At 42.3% G+C, this 23,875-nt stretch overlaps 2 protein-coding genes across 2 annotated transcripts in view; both read right to left on the bottom strand.

The window, feature by feature from the left end:
* Window positions 1–23,875, bottom strand: part of LOC134207880 (partitioning defective 3 homolog) — a 449,770-nt gene that overhangs the window by 112,922 nt on the left and 312,973 nt on the right. The gene's annotated exons all lie outside the window — the stretch shown is intronic.
* On the bottom strand, window positions 6,563–22,958 carry LOC134207884 (allantoinase). The gene is made up of 3 exons (XM_062683886.1): window positions 22,709–22,958; window positions 7,608–8,021; window positions 6,563–7,548 (listed from the first exon to the last, which is right to left on the bottom strand). The coding sequence occupies exons 1-3, from the start codon at window positions 22,868–22,870 to the stop codon at window positions 6,694–6,696; spliced, it is 1,431 nt and encodes a 476-aa protein (XP_062539870.1). The 5' UTR covers window positions 22,871–22,958; the 3' UTR covers window positions 6,563–6,693.

Raw genomic sequence — 23,875 nt, 5'->3', positions numbered from 1 at the left:
TTGAGTTTTATATATCTCGGTACTTATTCAAAGGACGTATGTGATTTTGTAAACAAAGATGCATACGTCGATTTGTCAAATATGATGGCACTCCTACGCAAACCAACACAACGAACATGTAGCCGAAACCTCCCCTACCTGTATGTGGCGATGGTTTGCGTGGGAGTGCTATCAGATTGCAGAAATCAACGTTTAAATTTTTGTTTACAAAATCACATACGTCACATACGTTGAATAAGTATCCGAGATATATAGATAGCTAATAGCTATATGTATTCGGCTTTGCTAGGGACTGAAAAGTAAATTATTCAATTAAAATGTCCAATGCTGTAGTACAAAACCCACAGAGGTAGATCTACCGCTCATAGAATTGTTCCTTTGTATCAATCTATTTTTATATATTTGTTTGGCCCTTCTACCTTTTCAATAAACATCTTCCAAAAATAGAGAATAAGTGTACCAAATCTGGTTGTAATTTATCCTGGGAGTTACACTGAATTGCTCATTTTTTTAAAGACAACCCCTTCCCCATAACTTCCCTTTTCCCCAATGACCCTCCCACCTCCTTTGTTATCTTCTCCTTGGGATAGAAAATGTGTACACCAATTTTGGTTGAAATCGGTCCTGGGAGTTAGGTGTTACACTGAATTGCTCTTTTCTAAATACAACCCTTCCCCTTACCATCCCTTTTTCCCAATGATCATACCACCCTTTGTTATTTTCTCCTTAGGATAGAGAATGTGTACCAAATTTGGATGAAATCGGTCCAGGGGTTCAAAAGATACACTGAATTGCTTGTTTTCTGAACAATACCCTCCCCCAGCCCCTCCCTCTTTACCAAATTACACTTCCATATGATCGACTACTCTTAGTGAATATGTGTACAAAATTTGGTTGATATGGGTACTGGGGTTGGGAGTTACACTGAATTGCTCGTTTTATAAAGACAACCCTCCCCCATACCCTCCCTTTTTTACAATGACCGCCCCACCCGCTTTGTTATCTTTTGTTTAGGGTAGAGAATGTTTGTATCAAATTTGGTTGAAATCGGTGCAGGGGTTCAGAATTTACTCTGAATTACCTGTTTTCTGAACCATACCTCCCTCCAGACCCTCCCCCTTTCAAAGATTACACTCTCATATGGTTGTCTCCTTATATTGAATATGTGTACAAAATTTGATTGAAATCGGCCCTAGGAGATGCAAGTTACACATAATTGTTCGTTTTCTAAACAAAACCTCCCCTTTTCTAAATGACCCTCCCACCCCCTTTGTCAACTTCCCCTGAGGATAGAGAACGTGTGTACCAAATTTGGTTGAATTCGGCCAAGTGGTTCAGAAGTAGTTAGCGAACATACATACATAGATTGATTTTTATATATATAGATGAACAGCATAGGAACGTGCTTAGTTCCTCCACTATTGGATTATTTACCCTAACTGAGTTACTTAACATTGATCTCCATGTTATTTCGTGTTGCGCAACATATATGAAATTTTGTTAAATTTGGAAAAAAGTCTTCGTAGACTTCAAGAGGGGTTGGAAAAGTCTTCGAAAGTCTACTAGGGGAGAGGGGGATTTGCAAATGTGAAATTTAAACTACGTGGTTTATGGATAGCCCCTTAATAAAAGAGAAGAATGCAGCATGGGCGAGATTGCTGCAACACCGCTCGAGGGCAAATGAGGCACGATATAAACGGGCGCTGAAAAACTTCCGGAAGAAAAAGCGCTAGCAGGAAGATGGGGACCGCGCCAATAAAGCTATGTCCTTTTAGAATCCGGAATAATAAAATCATCTGTATCTCGGTAACGGATTGACGTACAAATAAGGTTAATACATCAAAACAAAAGTAATTCACTGTACTTTAAAGAAAAAATATTGATACAAATCATTTCTTCTTGTTTCTATTGAAAGCTCGCACCTTCTTCTTTATTCCTCTCATCAAAAGTTGCACACCTCCGGAGTCAACTTCCTTGGCACATTTGTTCCACCTTTGGTCATCCGAGTCGCGTCCCGAGCCGTTTTTCCACTTTTCTCAAGCTTTCGCTTCATTACTGCCCAAAATGTCTCGATGGGCCGGAGTTGTGGGCAGTTGCGTGGATTTATGTTTTTATCGATGAATTCTTCGTTAGTATCGCGGTACCACTGGATGACTTCCCGGCTGTAGTGGTATCTCGCCAAATCTGACCAAAACTTCAACTTTATGGGCTTTATGGAAGGTAGACCACGGTTTTTGAAACATTCCTCCTTGTACAGCTTTGAGTCCATCGTCTTATTCGTCACACTTAGGTCTTTGCTCCACAGTTTCATATACCTTGCCAAAATCATTTGTTTTTTTTTTTGCAAGTTTGTCCAAAAAGCAAACTTAAACTTCGCAGGAACTATTCCTCGTGCCGTCGCCATGTAGAATTATTGACTAGGAAGCTATTCGAAATCCATTTTGACGTAGGTTCCATCGTCGATGAGCAGGATTATCAACGTGGGTGTGCAGATTTTTTTCTCTCCTTTCGGCTTCCATCTGGAATAATTTTGACTCGCTGCACGAAACATCGTGAAATTTATACCACAGCAAGTGGGCGCCTAGGTAGACAAACCGCTGTAAAAGAATTCTTGCAGCGGTCACTTTCCGTGCCGCTGCGATACAATAAATGATTCCGGATTCTAAATGGACATAGCTTTAACGCACGAAAGTTTTATGAGAAGTTAAATCGTTCACGTAAGGGCCACGTGCCCCAGTCTGAACAGGAACCTTCTTACGAACGAGCGTGAGGTGACCCAAAGGTGGCGGCAGCACTACGAAGAGCATCTGAATGGCGAAGAGGCAGATAACGGTGGTGATATAGTAATGAACCAAGGTGCACGCGCGGAGGACATATGTCTACCGGCTCTAGACCTCCAGAAAACCAAGGAGGAGATCGGCCGGCTGAAAAACAACAAAGCTCTTGGGATTGACCTACTACTAGGAGAGCTGTCTAAACACGGTGGCGATTCACTGACAAGAGCGCTGTACTGGGTCATTACCAAGATATGTAGAGTTTGTATCGGTGGTGACGAAATCGAGATGTTCGAAGAATTCGTGTACTTGGGCTCACTAATGACTGCCGAAAATGATACCAGTGGAGAACGTACCGTACATACTTTGCACTCCGCAAGACGCTCCGATCGAAAACAGATCGCTGCCGTACCAAACTGACTATATACAAAACGCTCATTAGACCGGCAGTCCTCTACGGACACGAGACCTGGACGATGCTCGTGAAGGACCAACGCACACTTAGAGTTTTCGAAAGGAAAGTGCGTACCATCTATGGTGGGGTGCAGATGGCCGACGGTACGTTCACACCACGAAAATCGAACGACTACGGTGTGCCGGGCACGTAGTCAGAATGTCGGACAGTAATCCGATGAAAATGGTTTTCTACAGCGATCCAACGGGCACAAGAAGGCGAAATGCCCAGCGACCAAGACGGATCGATCAGGTTGAAGACGATTTGCCGTCCCTCCGCAGACTGCGTGGTTGGCGACGTGCAGCAATGGACCAAGCTGAATAAAGAAGACTTTTATCACATAACATAAGTGTAACTCCGAAGAGAAACCGTAGCAAAAAGTTGGCCCCCTTTTACTTCTCGCCGAAATTGTATAACTACTAGTATGAGGAACATCGTTCTGTAATCTGAGAAAAGCGAACAGCACTTTGAAACTGGTATAAAACTGGAACCCTTCACGAATAAATAAATCAACCCAAAATTTGAGTTCAAAACTGATGTGAAAAACGCATAAAATCTTCCTCAAAATTTGAGCTGTCTTACCTTTCTTTTCCATAATTGTTGTCAAAAATAAAGCAATATGCATCGTTTCATCTAGGGTTGCTCACCACAACAACTCGAATCTGAGTTAATTCATAGATTCCCAATTTTGACTTGAATAAACTCTGCTCTGCTGTTGTGGACAATCGATGCATTGGGGCCCTTTGGAGGACATGCTGGCTGACGATTACATACCTGTTACCGCGGGGTACCAGCCTTGGGATTCAGATGGTTTCGACTTGCAAACGGCTGGGCCGTTTGATGAACACGTGTTGCTTGACTAAGCTTTGCTAGTTTCTGGTGGTTTTTGGACTATCGACTACCACCACGGTTCTGGAAGCACGAATTGCTTGCTCACCCCGGGTAATGTCTAGGATGTCTGTAGCCCTTCTCGCCTTCGACCGGCAGTGGTGTCTTGCATGGATAGTCAGTCGGCCTTGGACGAGATACTTCCCCGGTTGATCTTTTAGGATTTAGGGTTATGAGCACCACGGGTCCACCGCCGGGAGGGTTCCCAAAACTTTGTCGATTGCCAAGATGTGGACGTGGCGGATTTCTTCCGATCCTCAAAGGAGATTGGTGGGAATTGAACCTACCGAAGGGAAGCTTTCTGTCCTTTTCACCTCACTGGCGGTCTGGAATTCTTCACGGGTGGCACTTGCGGAGTCAAACTCCCTGGTTACGCTTCTCACGACGGGATATGGACCGTGAAGGTTATCGAGCAACCACTTCCCGCGTGGTCAAAATCCACTGCATTCAAATCAGGTCGTCAAACTTGACTGGCCTGCTCTCGATCACTCCTCAACTAGCACTCCACGAACCACCGAACCTTTGTCAGTCTTCTACTCTTCTATTTCACTCTTCTTTTTTCTGCTCTCTTTCGCCCGCGAACAAGGGTTGCCATATGGTCCAATGCACCGAGTTCATCATTGATGTTTGAGCGGTGCGCTGTTTACTAAGAATGAATACTTTTTCATTCATCGAGTTCATTTTTAGTAAACAGCGCACCGCTCAAACGTCATTGTGTTCATTCGGTGCATTGGACCATAGTGAGATGAGCCCCCGAGCGTATCGTAGAAAGGGTGGGGAATAGTTAGTGCTTACACAGTGAAAGTAGACTAGGCATATGGAATTACTATCTAGTCTACTTAAGGTACTGCATGCGAAGTCTCACAGCATAAAATTGGGCCAGGCAAATGTGTCGATAATGATTGTTATCCATAACGGTAACAATTGTCCAATTTTAATGATCAAATTCTCGCTTGCCTTGCCTCTTGCCGTCACTTGACAATTTAGCTCCAGGGATGGATATAATCAGGTTCAATTTGCTCAAAAACCCTCCAGATGTCGTGAAGATACCCTTATTGAATTTGTTTAATCAGTTCATGGAGTGTAACATTGTTCCTGATGATTAGAGGCAAGTTACGGGCGTTGTGAGTAATTGTGTTGCAAATTCTGATCAGCCATCGTCTTGCAGAGCTCATATTACAGTTCCTTACCGTGAGTTTGCGCTTGGATGGTTTGTAGATTTGTTCGTAATTAAATAAAATTGTTTATTGAGGGACTGTATCTATAGGAGAATTAGACTCAAACTAAACTTAAAAGTGACAGTTCAATAATTATCTGAAACTCCTGATCGCAGGGCAAGACTACTTTTGACATGCAGTCGAATTTCACCTGTTGACTATTTTTAGATAGGCTACGAATTAGTTGGGCGCCCGTTAGTTGGGATGTAGCCCACTCAAAACGAAGGTAGACGTCAAATTATGATATCAACGGCTGGTTTTTTTTTTCGCAGTTGGCAGCTATTGTATTCGCTGATTTGACAGATGAAATCTCAGCCCAACTAACGAAAGCTGACTGTATATGGAATAATTTAATGTGTTCTGAAAGCTGAGATGTAAATATGTACACTATGTGGAAGATTTTTAATTTGAAAATTTACTGATGGTAACCACTTTCCTTCGATGGGACTCGAACCCACGACCCGCAATACGCTAGACTTGTGACGACGTCCATGATTCGAACCCAGTCTGCGAAACTTCATTTTTTTTAAACGAAAATAATCATTCATAAGGTAACATATTGAAATTCGTACCGATTCCTTGCGGCAAATTTCCATAAGGCGTTTTATTGAAAATCATACGTCCATTATCCTCAGTGCACGAATGGCTGGTGCTACCCAACAAAACATCTATCAAAAATGATTCAACATCTGTCAAAAGATGTCGTAAAATCCCGAATAATCGATTACTCTCGATTCTTATCGATTATTGAATCTATTAATCGTTGAATAGTAATCGATTTAAAATTAATCGATTATAACAACGATGAATCGGTTAATCGAATTAATCGATTAATTTGCGACATCTTACAGATGTCGTAAAATCCCGTATAATCGATTAGTAACTAATCGATTACTCTCGATTCTTGTCGATTATTGAGTCGATTTACCGTTGGACAGTAATCGATTATCACATCTCTCATCATCTCTCATTATCTCTCATCAATCATCTATACGACATCTCTACTTGGTCTGCGAGCAGGGTTATTTGAAAATTATTGAACTGGCATTTTTTAAGATTAATTTGATGTTAATTCGCGAATCGGACCAAAGCCTTAGAATCCTCCGCTAGCCTAGAGGTAGAGAGCAGAAAGAGTTTTGTTTTCTAGGGAGAACCTCAGAAATGAGTCAAAATATGACTATGATCGGCTCCATAATTGATTCGGAATAGTGTGGATGATGCATGAAAAATGATGAGAAACAAATACTTTATTCTTTATCATAAAAATATATAATCATAACACCTAAAAATACTTTTAAATCTATCAGACTTTGTACACAATGGCTAAAAGATAAATCTAAAACTACCGACCACCAACGATTCAATCAATCTTCCTTATCTTTATACCCCTCCTGGTGGCCTTCTTCATCAGTATATTTCCCTGGGGTCGTCCGAATTTCTCCGACTGCCTATAAACCGGGCAGCCACGGATAAAGCTCGCGTGAACCAATCCGCGCAACTTCCGGTCCATATACGGATTGGCCTTGTGCTGAAACTCGATGATATCGTGCGTGACCGTAAAAGTGTCCTCCGGATCCCAAACGCAAATATCGCCATCGTACCCAACCTCTAGCCTGCCCTTCACCTGATCCAAGCCGCACATCTTGGCCGGTTCGGTGCAAAGCAACCTCACCAGATCCGGGATCTCCAAACCGTACCGCTGGCAGTTGGTCCAGAACACCGGCAGCCCAAACTGGACCGACGAAATACCGCCCCACGCCTTGATGAAATTGCCGCGATCCTTCCCCGTCGTAAGCAGCTTCATGGTGGCCGTGCTGGGCGAATGGTCCGACACCACCATGTCGATTTCACCGTCGCAGACCGCTTGCCACAGCAGTTCCTGGTTGGTCTTGCCGCGAATCGGTGGGCAGCACTTGTACTCGGTGTGGGCATCGGGAATTTCTTCGGCAGCAATCGATAAGTAGTGGTGGCACGTTTCCACCGTCAGCTGGGCACCATTTGAGCGGGCCTCCCGGATCGTTGGCAATGCTTGAGCCGACGACAGGTGAACGATGTGACACGGAACGTCGTACTTTTGTGAGAAGCGTGCCACTACTTTGATGGCGTCCGCTTCCATTTGATCCGGTCTGGCCTGGAGGAACGTTTGATAGTGCTTCGGATTATCGCTGCGCGTGTGGCTGTGGTTGTGCGAGCTGCATTCGACTTCCGCGTGGAACTAAAATGTGAAGTTACGTTAGAAGGTGGACCGAGTAGGAAATGGCGAGCAACACTTACGGCCAAAACGCATCCAGATCCTTCCATCGCTCTGAGAGCTTTGTGGAGATCCTGTTCACTGACGTGTTGGAATTCTTCAACCCCACTGGGGCACAGGAAGCACTTGAAACCCACAACTCCAGCTTGGATCATATCGCGCAGTTCGTGGCTGTTACCCGGGACGACCCCACCCCAGAAGGCGACATCGACGAAAATTTTACCGCGAGCCGCATTGATCTTGGTGCGCAGGTTGGCCATCGTGGTGGTCGGTGGAATCGAGTTCAGCGGCATATCGCAGATCGTGGTGAAGCCGCCGGCTGCGGCCGCTTTGGTAGCCGTATGGAAACCTTCCCACTCCGTTCGGCCCGGTTCGTTGATGTGAACGTGCGAGTCGATCAAGCCCGGCATCACCACCAGGTCACCGAAATCGTAGACCTGAGAGTTTGTTGGTATTAAAAAGGTCAGTTTGCAGGACGGATTGAATTTTATGGAGAGGAATGGAATGATAACTTCACATGGCACAGAACTGAGTATCGTATTACTAAAAGCGAGTCATCCTCATTCATGCTAAGGCATTTATAACCTACTAAGCATAACTGCTAATGCGATTATTGAACCAAAAAGATTTGCATAGCTTTTCAATCTTAGTAGTTCAATAGAGTTCGAAGTAATAGCAGTCTTTTTATTTGCTTCTGAAACCCACAAACCTTCCATGTAAAATAATATATTATTGTTTTTTGCAAATAATCCTGAAGGTGGACTGTAATCTTTATCAATATTTATTGCGGTAATTAAAAAATACAAGTTATTTTAAGGCAGGTGCATCCAATGTACATCCTTTTTTTGACAAAGAGTTATCTTCGCGGTGGTAATCAACAAATGACATCAATGGTCTATACACGCCATGTCTAATTAAATAAGATAAAGTGTCGTATGAAATTTCACTTTTATCACCGACCCGAACGTACCTTATCTTGACCAGAAAAGATTGGACTTTTTTTTTCAAACTAAAACACGTCATCAGCCATCAACGTAGCAACTTGAAGGCACGTCGTTCATTACAGAACATTCTAGGGTGGTGGTCACTGATTCGAACTCTTATCGCATACACGGGAGAAGCACATGCACAGAACACGGGAGCAGAGCTCGGGTACAGATAGAAAAACAAACAAAAAAACGGATGGAAAATTCCTTCAAACGAAAACAACTTCGAAATTCGACAAACCGAAAGTACAAGATTGGGCACTGTTACAAGTACACAACTAAATGTAGGTGAAATCGCGCATGCTAATGAACTTGGTCCGACTTTCAACGGGGCGGCAGCTGTTATCATCTTTCGCCTCTGATCCAGCCGAATCAATTTGCCAACAAAAGGCGCCACCTTTTGTGACCCAGTGCGATTAAGTCACTCATCGTTAAATATTTGTTGCCGTTGTGACGATTGATTACAAACATTGACGTACCCCCTGTGACCTCGGGAAGGTTGTTGCTAAAAATAGCTTACGGCGTGGTCTATAATTAGATGCAGCTGCATAGGAGGGGTATGTGCTAAAGTGGATCACCAAGTGGTAAATATAGTCTCCAACAGTTAAGCTATGGCGAGATATATTATTAAGGTAGTTTGTGTGTCCCGCATTGCTTCATACTATTCTTCTGTTAGACGCAGTTTCTGTTTACATGTTTACAACAATCTGATGATAAACTTGTAATCAGCAATATAATTCTAATAAGTACAGCTTCCTCGTATAGTTCGTAATCGTAAGACCATATTTGTGGACTGAAAGTTCAGCCAGTATAATTTCCGGTATTTCATTAAAAAAAAATATAATTTGGGTTCCTAAACTTGTGTGCTCTTCAAAGATATAACTTGATCCGTCAAAAAAAGCTGATAAATATTTAAAAAATAGGAGCCCAATTGATTAAGATTTTGGATGAAATACCATGAAGGGAATCGTGCAGCATGCGATTTTCTAAACTCTCGATCTACAAAAAATGATCATTTGACCAAATGCCATTTGATGGAAAGGGTCATATGGCCGAATAGTTGAAATACGTTCCCTCATCAAGTGTGTGAAGTAAAAGTGAGATATACGAAATGAGTAGTGAGAAGTAAGAAATGTTTGTAGTGGGAAGAAAGATGTGATAAATGATAAATGAGTAAACAGTAGTGTGAAGATAGTGGTAAGAAGTGAGATGTGATAAGTGAGATAGCGAGTATCAAGCAATACGAAACAGATCATCTCTGAAAGAAGATTACAAAAAAGAAGGAAGAAGGGAGAAGAAAAAAGAAAGAAGCATGTGAGAAAGAAAAAGGAAGAAAGAGAGGAAAGAAGAAAAAGAAGGAAGCATGTAAGAAGGAAAAAGGAAGTAGAAAGAGGAAAGAAGAAGGAAAAAGGATGAAGGAATAAAGAATAATGAAGAAAGTACAAGAGAGAAAGAAGAAGCAAGAATGAAAAAGGAAAGAAGCACAAGGAAGAAGGTATACGTAAGAAAGAAGAAGGAAAGAAGAATGAAGCAGGAATAAGGTAGAAGGGAGAAATAAGAAGGAAGAAGGTACAAGGATAAAAGAAAGAAGGAAGAAGTAAAGAAGACGGAAGAAGATACTAGGAAGAAGGGAGAAGAAAGAAGGAAGAAGAAAGAAAGGAGAAGAGATAAGACACAAGGACGAAGGAAAAAGGAAGAAGAAAGAAGGAAAAGTAAAGAAGAAAAAAAGGAAGAAGCAATATGCAAGAAGGAAGAAAGAAGAAGGAAGAAGGGAGGAAAAAGGAAGGAAGAATGGAGAACGAAGAAGGAAGAAAGAAGCTGGAAAAATAAAAAAAAAGGAAAAACAAAGAAAGAAGAAGCGAGGAGGAAGAAGAAAGAGAAAGAAAGAAGAACGAAGAAGAAAAAACAACTTAATTCACCGAGTAGTGATACTGCCTTTCTCGCATTTAGCCAAGACACCAACCTTATATGGTGCTAATATGGTTCAATGTACCATTTTCTTTATAACTTTTAAACCCAACGGTCGATCGTTATCAAATTCAATAGCAATCAACTAGGCTTTGCCCTCTGTCGAATGCAACTTGTTGCGAGAAAATCGGTTGAGGATTACTATATGAAAAGTTGTCTAATGTTTTTCGTAGCTTTTGTGCACACACATACACACATACAGACAGACATTTGCTCAGCTCCTCTAGCTGAGTCGATTGGTATATAATACTATGGGTCTCCGAAGCTTCTATAAAAAGTTCGTTTTTGTAGTGAAATGATAGCCTTTCGGTACAACTTTGTTGTACGAGAAAGGCAAAAAGAGAGAAGGAAGAATGAAGAAAAAAGAGAGAAGGAAGAACAGCCCAAACGGCGTTCGGTCAAACCAAATTAATTACAATGAAAATTTCAATTTACGACCAGTTAAGTATCAAATTCCAGATCATTTTTATTATTTACTAGCAAAAGAAACCCAGCTTTGCCCGGGTGTTGTACATGTCACAATGAACTATTTGCAGCACCGCACTCTAGATCAATTTCCGTGCGTTTGTTTTGTTTTCATCAACGCTGACCCATAATTGTATTCTAATGATTTTTTTTTACATTTCTCGTAAACCAACTTTTTGAATATTCAAACCTTGCGGGATGGGATTCAAACGAATCGATTGGGGAGAAAATCTTCCAAATCGGTTAACCCGTTCGTGAGTTAACTCTTCAGGAAGAAAATCTCAACTCATTTTTATTATATATTTCAAGTGTATTATCAGATCGTTCCACAATATCAACTGAATTTCCACATCACAGAGCATTTAATAACGAGAAATGCGTATGACAGTTATCAATATGGTTATCGTATTGGGTAGTTATCTAGCGAGTGTCGTTTTGGTGAAATATTCCTAAAATTCATTTGTAGGTTCAAAAATTATTTCATTCAATAATAAGTGAGTGATCCTAACGTATCATGCAAATGAAGTTACTATTTAGCAATTATGTCACTGTGTTCGTATCCGACATAACATAACATGCATAATTCGAAAACGGCTAGATAGATTTTCTTCATTCCTTCAGCCCACGGGTTTATCTGATATTTCCTAATGCGAAAATCGCAAGTAGAGTTGTGTAAAAACTAAAATTAAGATTCGAATGAAAATATAACATGGGCAGTTCACAGGACAACGTCTGCTGGGTCAACTAGAAGGTACAGAAATATGCATGAGAAGTTCAATAATGTTCAATGGAGAGATGGATCACAAGTAGTGGCTGGTTTCCTACCCGCCGCTGCCAGCATCCAGACGCTAACGTACATATATGCGCAAACAGCAGCATGAAGTTAACCACCAGAAAACTGGAGCTGCTCCAAAGCTTAGTAAGATCTGTATGGCAACCGATCTGAAGGGAACTAGCGCCAAGCCGGTATAGCACAAGAGGAAGGCTACTAAGATCCATCGGGAGAACGTTGAGCAGAAGGCCGACCCTAAGGAACGGCGGAAACCAGTTACTCCTTCTACGAGGACTACCGAAGTTCGCCGGGAGGAAGGCGCCATTAGCCAAGAAGGGGAGTACCCGTAGAGGAAAGGGCACAACTTCCAATGGTCATGGCAGGAGAGACAGAGGTGAAACAATTATCGTCACGGCTGTTGGTAAGAGCTATGCTGACGTTCTGAAGGCTTTGCGGGGCACTACAAAGCTCACTGGCCCAGGGGATGATGTCAACTGCATCCGAAGAACGCAGAAGGGCGAGATGATCCTCGTCCTGAAGCGGGATGCTGCGCGGAAGAGGGTGATGTGCTTCAGGTGAGAGCCCTATGCCCAGTGGAGGTAATCCAATGCCAAGGCCTGGACGAAATTACCGAAGCCGGTGAACTGGTAGCTGCACTGAGAGATCAGTGTGGCGTTGATATCCAGGATACCGCGATTCGGTTGCGGAACGGTTAGGCTGGAACGCAGGTTTCCTCATTCCAGGTACCTCTGGCTGACGCCAAAAAGGTACTGGATAAGATCAAGCTGAAGGTGGGTTGGTCGGTATGCTCGGTGAGCGCAAACCAACAAAATCAGGCCTGCTTCAAGTGCTTCGATTATGGACATAATGTCCTGATCGGATTCGGCTTTACCGGAGGTGTGGAGCTGAAGGTCACAAGGTTCACACCTGCCAGGTCGCACCGAGGTGTTTGATCTGTGGTCCTGGCACAGACAACAAACACCCATTATGCAAGTAGCTCAGCTAAATCTCAAGCACTGCGTCCAGGGAACCGAATGGCGAGTTATGTATCTGAATAGAGGATTCACGAATGGTATATTGCTAGTAACCAACAGGGAATACGTTTTATGGTCAGCTATACCACCAACAGAACCACAAGGCTGGTCAGTAAAGCTGATCTAGGATAGCGTACCTTGCAGATCAACCAAAACTGCTGGAAGAATGAATACGGTGAGAAAATCGGACTCTAGGCCTTAGTGGTGATCAGTTATCCGATGTCCTAGAACGAGTATGTAACGTAACAATGCCCAGGAGGACTATCCCAACTGGCAACTGCAAACCGGTGCACTGGTGGACGAGCACGATAGCTGATTTTCGCCGAACCTTTCTTAGAGTTAAAAGAAGGTTGCGACGTGCTAGAATTGAAGCGGACAGGCTAGAAAAACGTCGGGTGTTCCAAACAGCGAGTAGAACTCTGAACTACGAAATCAAATGTAGTAAGTGAGCCTGATTTGAAGGGCTGTGTACGATGGCCAATAATCAGGCATTGCAAACCATCCCATCATTCGATCTTTTGAGCAAAGATACTGATGAAATAATGGGATATCGATCTTAGTTATCTATCCGCTCAGTAAACAAAGTGCAATGTTCGTCATGGAGAAACATTTTTTCACAGCTTTTGTTGTAGCAACACCTTCGCAACGCGAACAAACCTCGAACCGCGCTGGCTATCCGGATCATCATCGAACGCTCAAATGATAATATCTTTCCAGAGTGCTCTTCGATTAGGGATAATATCTTTGCACAAGCAAGGATGATATCCTGTGCTCAGATGATATTGCAATGCCTGCCAATAATACTCCATGGGGAGATGCATACAGGATAGTGATGGCTAAGTCCAACAGCACACCTCCTGAGGAATCCCCGGAGATGTTAGCCAAAAGGTTTGTTTCCGAAATATGACTCATCGGACTGGCCCGCTACACCGTACGAGTCTGTGAACGTGGTACCGCTAGTAACTAACGATGAGCTTATCGCCGTTGCAAGAAAACTTAAGCTAAATAAAGCACCCGGTCTGGATTGTATTCCTAACCTGGTCCTTAAGCACGCGATTCTTGCCGCTCCAGATATGTTCAGGAGCTGCCTCCAACGTTGCCTGGACGAAGGAAACTTCCTAGATCGTTGGAAACGGCAGAAGTTGGTGCTATTGCCTAAGCCTGGGAAATCGCTGAGAGAGCCTTCGGCATGCAGACCAATTTGCCTACTCGACACAAGTGGTAAGAGAGGGTGATGTTTGTTGTCGGGGTACTCGTCTCCTACGCGAGTTTATGATACAGACCTTTAGGTTACTATCAGCTTGCGACCGACGGGTGGTGAGGTTACCACCCTTGAAGTCAATGTTGTGTTATAACGTCGAGTGCGTTAGCATAGGCGTGAGCGTTTTCAATAGTCCTCCCCTGATGTATTGCTTAATTGCGGGCCGAGAGATACGGATTGCGGGCAGCAGGAACTATGTCCAAGGGCTTGACGATCCCTCCCCAGGCCATCTGCGAGTTGTGGGGCTTGCCTAGGATGTGGTGGGGTTTGACAGTGGGCCCTGTTAAACCTCTATTAAAAGCTGCATGAATCCGCAAGTAGGCCCCACCAAAGCGACCGTGTGCCGCTCAAAGTGCGCAAGCCCAAGTCCTGGTGTTAGGTGGGACGCTAAAAAGCCCTGACACGATGGCCCTCCGACGAGACAGGAGGTTTGCGCAGGCCCAAAAAGCCGCCTGGAAAACCAATAATTACGAACAATATAAGAGATAATGCGACTCGATAGAATCGGCACGATTGGAAGCTTGGAACATGGAACTGCAAGTCACTAGGTTTCGCAGGTTGCGACAGGATGGTCTACGATAAATTACATCCCCGCAACTTCGACGTCGTGGCGATGCAGGAGATTTGCTGGACAGGACAGAAAGTGTGGAAAAGCGGGCATCGAGCGGCTACCTTCTATCAAAGCTGTGGCACCACCAACGAGCTGGGAACCGGCTTCATAGTGCTGGGTAAGATGCGCCAACGCGTGATTGGGTGGCAGCCAATCAACGCAAGGATGTGCAAGCTGAGGATTAAAGGCCGTTTCTTCAACTATAGCATCATCAACGTGCACTGCCCACACGAAGGGAGACCCGACGACGAGAAAGAAGCGTTCTACGCACAGCTGGAGCAGACATACGATGGATGCCCACTGCGGGACGTCAAAATCGTCATCGGTGACATGAACGCACAAGTAGGAAGGGAGGAAATGTATAGACCGGTCATCGAACCGGATAGTCTGCACACCGTATCGAATGACAACGGCCAACGATGCATAAACTTCGCAGCCTCCCGCGGAATGGTAGCCCGAAGCACCTTCTTTTCCCGCAAAAATATCCACAAGGCCTCATGGAGATCACCTAACCAAGAAACGGAAAACCAAATCGACCACTTCTAACCGACGGTAAATTCTTCTCCGACATCACGAACGTACGCATTTACCGCGGTGTGAACATTGAATCCGACCACAAACTCGTTGCAGTATGCTTGCGCTCAAAACTCTCGACTGCGTGTACAACACGTGTCGAAGTCGGACGCGCGGCTAAACATTGGGCGGCTACAAGACGGTAGACTAGCCCAAGGATACGCGCAGCAGCTGGAAGTAGCAATCCCAACGGAAGAGTAACTAGGCGCAGTGCCTCTTGAAGATGGCTGAAAAGATATTCGATCCGCCATTTGAAGCACCGCAACCGCTGCACTTGGCACGGTGCCCCCGGATCAGATAAACGACCGCACGAGGGCGAACGAGGCACGATATAAACAGGTGCGGAACAGACAAAACTCGATTTCCCGGAGGAAAAAGCGCCAGCAGGAAGATCGAGACCGTGAAGAAACGGAGCAACTGTACCGCGCTAATAACACGCGAAAGTTCTATGAGAAGTTGAACCGTTCACGTAAGGGCCCCGTGCCGCAGCCTGATATGTGTAAGGACATAAATGGGAACCTTCTTATGAACGAGCGTGAGGTGATCCAAAGGTGGCGGCAGCACTACGAAGAACACCTGAATGGCGATGTGGCAGACGAAGATGGCGGTAAGGTGATGAACCCGGGAGAACGCGCGCAGGACATAATTCTACCGGCTCCGGATCTCCAGGAAATCTATGAGGAGATTGGGCGGCTGAAGAACAACAAAGCCCCTGGGGTTGACCAACTACCAGGAGAGTTATTTAAACACGGTGGTGAGGCACTGGCTAGAGCGCTGCACTAGGTCATTACCAAGATTTGGGAGGAGGAAGTTTTGCCGTAGGAGTGGATGGAAGGTGTCGTGTGTCCCATCTACAAAGAGGGCGATAAGCTGGATTGTAGCAACTACCGCGCAATCACATTGCTGAACGCCGCCAACAAGGTACTCTCCCAAATTTTATGCCGTCGATTAGCACCAATTGCAAGGGGGTCCGTGGAGCAGTACCAGGCGGGTTTTATGGGTGGCGGTTTTTCAGGGGCATTCTCGAGTCCCTTCGAAACGCGCAGAGGGTTACGGCAAGGTGATGGTCTTTCGTGTCTGCTATTCAACATCGCTTTGGAAGGGGTAATACGAAGAGCAGAGATTAACACGAGTGGTACAATTTTCAATAAGTTCGTCCAGCTATTTGGCTTCGCCGACGAAATAGATATTATGGCACGTAACTTTGAGAAGATGGAGGAAGCCTACATCAGACTGAAGAGGGAAGCCAAGCGGATCGGACTAGTTATCAACACGTCGAAGACGAAGTACATGATAGAAAGAGGTTCAATAGAAGACAATGTGAGCCACCCACCGCGAGTTTGCATCGGTGGTGACGAAATCGAGGTGGTAGAAGAATTTGTGGCTCCGATCGAATAGAGTTCGCCGCCGTACCAAACTGACAATCTACAAAACGCTCATTAGACCGGTAGTCCTCTACGGACACGAGACCTGGACGATGGTCGTGGAGGACCAACGCGCACTTGGAGTTTTTGAAAGGAAAGTGCTGCGTACCATCTATGGTGGGGTGCAGATGGTGGACGGTACGTGAAGGAGGCGAATGAACCACGAGTTGCATGAGCTACTGGGAGAACCATCCATCGTTTACACCGCGAAAATCGGTCGACTGCGGTGGGCCTGACACGTAGCCAGAATGTCGGACAGTAACCCGGTGAAATTGGTTCTCAACAACGATCCGACGGACACAAAAAGGCGAGGTGCGCAACGGGCAAGGTGGATCGATCAGGTGGAAGATGGCTCGCGACGTGTAGCCATGGACCGAGTCGAATGGAGAAGACTCTTATATACCGCACAGGCCACTTCGGTCTTAGTCTGAATAAATAATAATAACATTTTGATTCAAAAAATTAAGATTTTCGGCTCTCATAGAAAGTACTGCAATTTCTCATTTTGAATAAGAGATGTCACGCGACGTGTACATATCTGCCCCTTTCAATCTCTATAGAAACGCGAAGGATGAAAGGCATGCCGAGGCATTGCAAACGATCCCATCATTCGATCTTCTGAGCAAATATACTGATAAAATGATGGGATACTGATATCCGTTATCTATCCGCTTAGTAAACAAAGTGCAATGTTAGTTATGGAGAAACGTTTTTGAACAGCTTTTGATAGGTAGCAACACCTTCGCAACGCGCATAAACCCAGAACTGCGCTGGCTATCCGGATCATCATTATATGCTCAAATGATAATACACCCAGTTTTTTTTACGCGATTGGAATTAATTAATTTCTCGGTTGACCCGAACTTTCACAGCTTTTTAAATACCACCTTAATTTTCTATGATTTTTTGTGAATTTTTCGTGGGGTTAACTCATTGTAAAACCAAACCGTGTAAAAAAAGCCTGGGTGTATCTTTCCAGAGTGCTCTTTGATTAAGGATAATATCTGATTTTCTAGAAATGAAATCCAATTATCAACAAAACAATTCAAACTCAGAAATTCATAACAGATATTCATAACAATCTTAATTTATTGGATTTCTGACAGCACCAACCGTTTATATTCCGTTTTCGGACTGCCACAGACTCTACTGTTTCTGGATATCAACAAATCATTAATAGTGTGTTTCTTTCCGATCTTCTTGATGATTTTGTTGTCATGCCAATTTACATTTTTTTACAAACTGCTTACAAAAAATTCTGTTCGAAAACTTACGTTTACTCGAAATTCGAGAAGTTTTGACAATAGGCCCCCTTTTTGTTGGATTTGAACTGTTTTATCTCTTTTATCTCTGTTCAAAAATTACAGTTGATTGACAGTGTATTATAATATACGATAAAGCAAACTCGATTTAAATGAACCAATCTGTCTGTTTTATAGTATCGTCATGTAAAAGTGTCCTCTCAATAAACTGAACAGTCCTTAGTGGCAAAATGGAATTAATCCGATCACGCAGTGCTGATATTGGATTTCAGTAAAACAATTCAGAACTGGCCCCTTGTAACCGCTTCCGAGAAACTAGAATAGACTTCATTGGCAATTAAAAGTGAGGTTAGGTTTCGAAAAATTTCAAAACTGGAAGCAAAATTTACGCTCTCTTATCGCGTCAACTGTAAGAATCAAAGCAGGGTTTTCAATATAAAACATTTTCTTCCATTTTAAACAAAAGAAACAGTACATAGAACGCGTCAATCATCAATTTATCGTATGATGATCCTTGGTTTTTAACCTCACTTTTATCTGCCAATACAGTTGTTCTATTTTTCAAACTGTATTCATGATTTCGGTGCCCTCCAAAGGCTAGCGCCCTTGGCGGGGGCCAATCCAGTCGACCGAACGCTACGGCGCTGAGTTTAGGTCAATAATGTCAACATTCCCACCCACAGCGGGTGGGCTGAGTGAAACGCCTCGTCTGTTATAAAAAAAAATGAACTGATTATGCCTGAGTGACGTCACATTCGGTCCCCATCGGCTATCTTCGGCAACCCAGTTGAGAGTTTCCTCTCAAAAGAGCGAATGTACATTGAACAAATACAACTTCAGGACTTTGATATATTTATGCCTATGTAGTAGACCTCTTCATGTTTTCAAAAAGTATCAAAAATTCAATCGGTCAGCCCACCATCACAATTCTTATGCTAAAATAAGTCTCCTGTCAAATTTTCAGCTAATTCGGATAAAATTTCGAGGTGGCTCAAATCGATTTAGTGTTTTTGGGCTATTTTCAATTTTGGAAAAAATCTAACAAGAGATATAAACGTCGAAAACTATCGCAACAACCTCTATACGGAAGCTTTTGGTGTGCTCTACAAATCTTGTGAACATTGCGATTCGTTCCGTTCACGTTTTGTCCATGTTAAAGTGATTTTCAAGCTTTTAAGTGCATAAAAATACTGTTTCCCCCAAAAGTCGTTGTTCTACAAAACTCTTAAATTAATAACAAATTATTGCTAATTTATTATATTATTATTCCTCTTTTTTCCCTGGAAATTTGAGTAATATAATTGCCCATGTGCAATTTACCGTTAAATTCTTAAAAATCAGAAGCTGAACATTTGTCATAAATTTGCAGGCTGAGATTTCTTCAAGCAAGTTGTTCGAACAAAACATAAATTAAATCATATGATATTTGATGCTTACAACAAACGACTTCCAAATTTTGTTAAATTCATCATATGTCTGCATGCTTTTAACATTGAGTACATTGTAGTAACAAGTGAAATCGAAGCTTCTTTGTTTGAACAACTTGTTTGAAGAAATCTCAGCGTGCAAATTTATGACAAATGTTCAGCTTCTGATTTTTAAGAATTTAACGGTAAATCACACATGGGCAATTATAATACTCAAATTTCCAGGGAAAAAAGAGGAACTATAATATAATAAATTAACAATCATTTGTCATAAACTCAAGAATTTGGTAGAACAACGACTTTTGGGGGAAACAGTATTTTTATGCACTTAAAAGCTTGAAAATCACTTTAACATGGACAAAACGTGAACGGAACGAATCGCAATGTTCACAAGACTTGTAGAGCACGCCAAAAGCTTCCGTATAGAGGTTGTTGCGATAGTTTTCGACGTTTATATCTCTTGTTAGATTTTTTCCAAAATAGAAAATAGCCCAAAAACACTAAATAGACTTGAGCCACCTCGAAATTTTTTCCGAATTAGCTGAAAATTTGACATGAGACTTATTTTAGCATTAGAATTGTGACTGTTGGCTGACCGGTTGAATTTTTGATACTTTTTGAAAACATGAAGAGGTCTACTATGTAGTTGTTACTATTCACCCATTAAATGATGATTAGAATAAACCACGATCAGCATTTCTCCGAATGTTATTCACATGGAAGCTTGTCCTTTCAAATGACACACACGTGTATAGTAACGCACATCGCCAAAGATCCAAACATCGATTACTCGCATCTGACAGCACACACACGCATACAAACCGTACCGTACCGTACGGTTGTCATTCGCGAAGTCGAAGCAAAATTCTTCACACAAACAATGACAGTTCTTTATGGGTTTTTACAATAGAGCAACAGAGAGGAGGAGATGGCGACCATGTTTCACTCAAACTCTGACAGATAGCAATGGGGTTTCCTATAGGAAGGAAGAGCAGAGTTTGCTTCGACTTCGCGAATTGGCGAACAAAGTTCGTGTACTCTGCATCGAAGCTTAGAACCGGTATTAGGACGCAATCGTTAATGCGAACGTATTTATATTCGCTTAGTTACTACAAATAAATTATTTTTCGAGTCGCTATTCGCGAATACGAAGGTAATGGCTCTACTCACTCTTATAGCAAAATCTCATTGCTATATCATGGCCCCAATAACTCCTTCTTGTTCCTCCACAGTAAAATCCCATAAGGAACTGTCAGACTGTGCGTGACGAATTTACCTTCGTAGTCGCGAATAGTCATGCAGGTATCTCAAGCATACCTCATCGTTACATTGTTGCATGATTGAGTGTTTGGGTGGTAGAGAATTAACACTGTTGTTTACATTCAGAACCAAATCCAGATGTCGCACATGTCGGGGTAGGGCTTCACAGTTCCGCCTTCTCCCCTGATACAAACACACCACCATGACATTGGTTTGTTTGGGTGTTGACGAATTGACATTCGAATATTAAATACAAATTTTGTTTTCAAAATCAGACAGATTGTTTAGAAAATTTGTTCTTGAAGTATCAAAAAGATGAAAATAGTATGGAACATAGAAAAAAACATAAAAAAAAATGCATTGAAAAAAGATTTCTTGAATATTAGAGAATCGAATCAAATGAATTTTGAAATTTACAGAAAACCCACACATATACAGAAAGATTCCCAACACTTCAAACCATTCACACCAACACAAAGCAGCCGCATTCCAACTTATGATATACCATATTTAAAGTTAGCAATCAATGTTTTTCTTCAGTCGTTAACAAAACACTGAAGAAGCTTTCAAGTAGAAAACGAAATACGTATCTGTTAATACAAAGTGAATATAGTGGAAGTAAATGGAATAGCCAAGTCTTTTAACTTTGTAATATTTTCCTTAAGACAATACTAATTAATCATTAAATTGGAAAAATATTCATAATCATTCTTATGCAAAAAGAGCATTTAATAAAATATGAATTTCAGTTCTTTTGATCAACTATTCATTAAGATTTGTGTCATCGTAATCGTGAGTTCCAGGGTGCCCATTAACTACAAATTGAAAATATCATGCTTTTCATAATAATATTCTATCCTTGACACATTTTGATTACGAGTATTATGTTTCCTCGTTATTGGGAAGAATTTTGCAAGTCATGCTAATGCCTTGATTCTGTAGTATTCGAACTTTAAACACCAATATGAATTGGTTTCATATTTTGAGTATTTTTGTTAATATTTAAAATTTAAAATGTAAACACTAAATTCAAAACATTGATTTGCGATCCGAAATATTTTTTTAAACATAATGTAGCTTTAAAAAAAGAAACAAAACACTAAAACATTTTCTGTAGAAGAAAAGAGCGGTATCACGTACAGCAACGCGTTGCGAACTGCCGAATATTCCGCAATTGATAAGCTTATAATCCGAAGTGTTATCACCGCGTTTATGGTAGGCAATAAAGTAAAGAATTAAAAAAATTCACAGTAGATTAAAATAATAAACAAAAAATTGGCAATTATCTGGAATAGAACTCTGATCTGTTACATGAATGCCTCACTTTATAAGGCCTGAACCATCACTTCCATATACGAAAGGTCAAACCAAGTAGAAAAATTGACAACCACTTTCACTCTTCTTCTTCTCATTGGCATTACATCCCCCACTGGGACATTGCTGTCTCGCAGCTTATTGTTCATTTAGCACTTCCACATTTATTAACTGGAAGATTTCTAAAGCCCGCGATTCACTGTTTGTCATAATGGCAAATATTTGTCAAGTTTATCCGGATATCTATCAGACTGACCAGAAATCGACATGGATATCAGGCTGACTTGACAAATATTTGTCATTATGACAAACAGTGTATTGATAGCTTAAGCCGAGTTACAATTTTTACATTCGTATATCATGACACGATGAAACTTTTATGCGCAGGGAAGTCGAGAAAATTACAACTCTCCTTCTCACTCTGTCAACTCCTAAAAACTTCATTGAGTATTGTATTTCAATTATTTACCCAATACAGGATAAAATTTACTTCGTACGATTCCATACACTTTTATTGGTTGTCCAAAATCATGACAAAATAGTAACATTTGAGGTTGTTTTATTAATTGTGTTGAAACCTTCTAACGGCGTCTGTAAATTGAGGAGCAACTCCAAAACTTTTGCATAATCCTCAAGGATCATCAACGAAATGTAGTGAATGTTCTATCGCGACATTAATAATAAAACTAGGTTAAGGGCATATGGAACTCAACATTAAAACTAATGAAAATGAAAAATGCAATTTAATCTTAAACTCCGTATTAGTACCTCAGCATAATTGTATTCCAAATATGCATCCACTTCACTCGGCGAATCGAATATCGTGGTCACTTTACCATCATCTCCGGACACAAGAATTCCACCGGCAAAAAAATCCGGATATTGATCCGAGTTCAAAAACAATCTATTACCAATGTACAAAGTGTCCATCTTCAACTCGACTTATTCACGCAAAAACCAAAATCCAACTCAAACTATTCACTTCCTTGGGTAGAACACTTCTTGAGCTTGACTTTACTTCGCGCTTGCCTTGAGCATACTAAGGATTCCATCCCGAGAGCTCCCTGCTTTTAAGACGAATCCTCCGCGGAAAAGTTCCATCGAACGGGAGCCCCGCTATTGCGCTAGCCACAAGAAGACAATACATTGGCGACCTATCACCACTATCACCACGAGTTCACACCATTCGAACATCGAAGCTTGGCGCGCATCTCTACATGTCCTGGGTGCAATAACAACAATAAAAACAACAAGTACGGCTCACAATACAGCGCCTGCCACAATCTGCTGTAGCTATACAGAGTTGTAAGGGATCATGGGGTATTGTTTGCTACCGGATTAAACGAAGGGACTGTTTCTTGGATATCTCGAGATAAATTCGCATATCTAGATATCTGACTGGGATTCTCAAAAAATCGCACTTTAATGCCAAACCAATTAGGGTCATCTAACCCCTTCGATCTCTATAATTCATATCGCACACGTTGGAACGCATCACTCATACTTCGAAAACAGAAAAACAATCCAAACAGTCCAGCCCGGTGGGCTACGCGTCAAGGGAGATAGCACTCCGCGTAAGCGCAGATGCCATGACAACGACTCCCAATTGAACAAGGAGTTCGCAACATGACTCTACTTTTCGGGAATTTCGGATTTCAAACATTGCAATAATACGGCCGCCGCCGTTGTCGTCGTTGAGCGTTCCCGCCGGCGCCTTTCGGTCGGTTATCTGCGCTGGATGGATGGATGGTTGGATGATGGCCCAGTGCCAGTGCGATGTGGCGCAATACAAAATAGCTCCGCGTGTCGCTGGTTACCTTCCACGCGCGTCGCCCGCCTATCTACCAGAACAATCATCGGTCGAAAAAAGGTGCATCTTATCTTCACCGTTCTCCCGAGTAAGCGTGGTCGGTCATCGGGTCAACCGACTTAAAT

Source organism: Armigeres subalbatus, chromosome 1 (genome assembly GCF_024139115.2).
Source record: "Armigeres subalbatus isolate Guangzhou_Male chromosome 1, GZ_Asu_2, whole genome shotgun sequence".
Classification (NCBI taxonomy): Eukaryota; Metazoa; Arthropoda; class Insecta; order Diptera; family Culicidae; genus Armigeres; species Armigeres subalbatus.
The sequence above is the reverse complement of the archived record's forward strand: the minus strand, read 5'-3'. Positions and strand labels throughout refer to the sequence as shown.

Coding starts and splice junctions, on each gene's coding strand:
- LOC134207884 (XM_062683886.1), bottom strand. CDS start 22,870: ATGGACACTTTGTACATTGGTAATAGATTGTTTTTGAACTCGGATCAA. Junction 8,022..22,708: donor TGGAATACAATTATGCTGAG/GTACTAATACGG, acceptor ACAAACTCTCAG/GTCTACGATTTCGGTGACCT. Junction 7,549..7,607: donor GATCTGGATGCGTTTTGGCC/GTAAGTGTTGCT, acceptor TTCACATTTTAG/TTCCACGCGGAAGTCGAATG.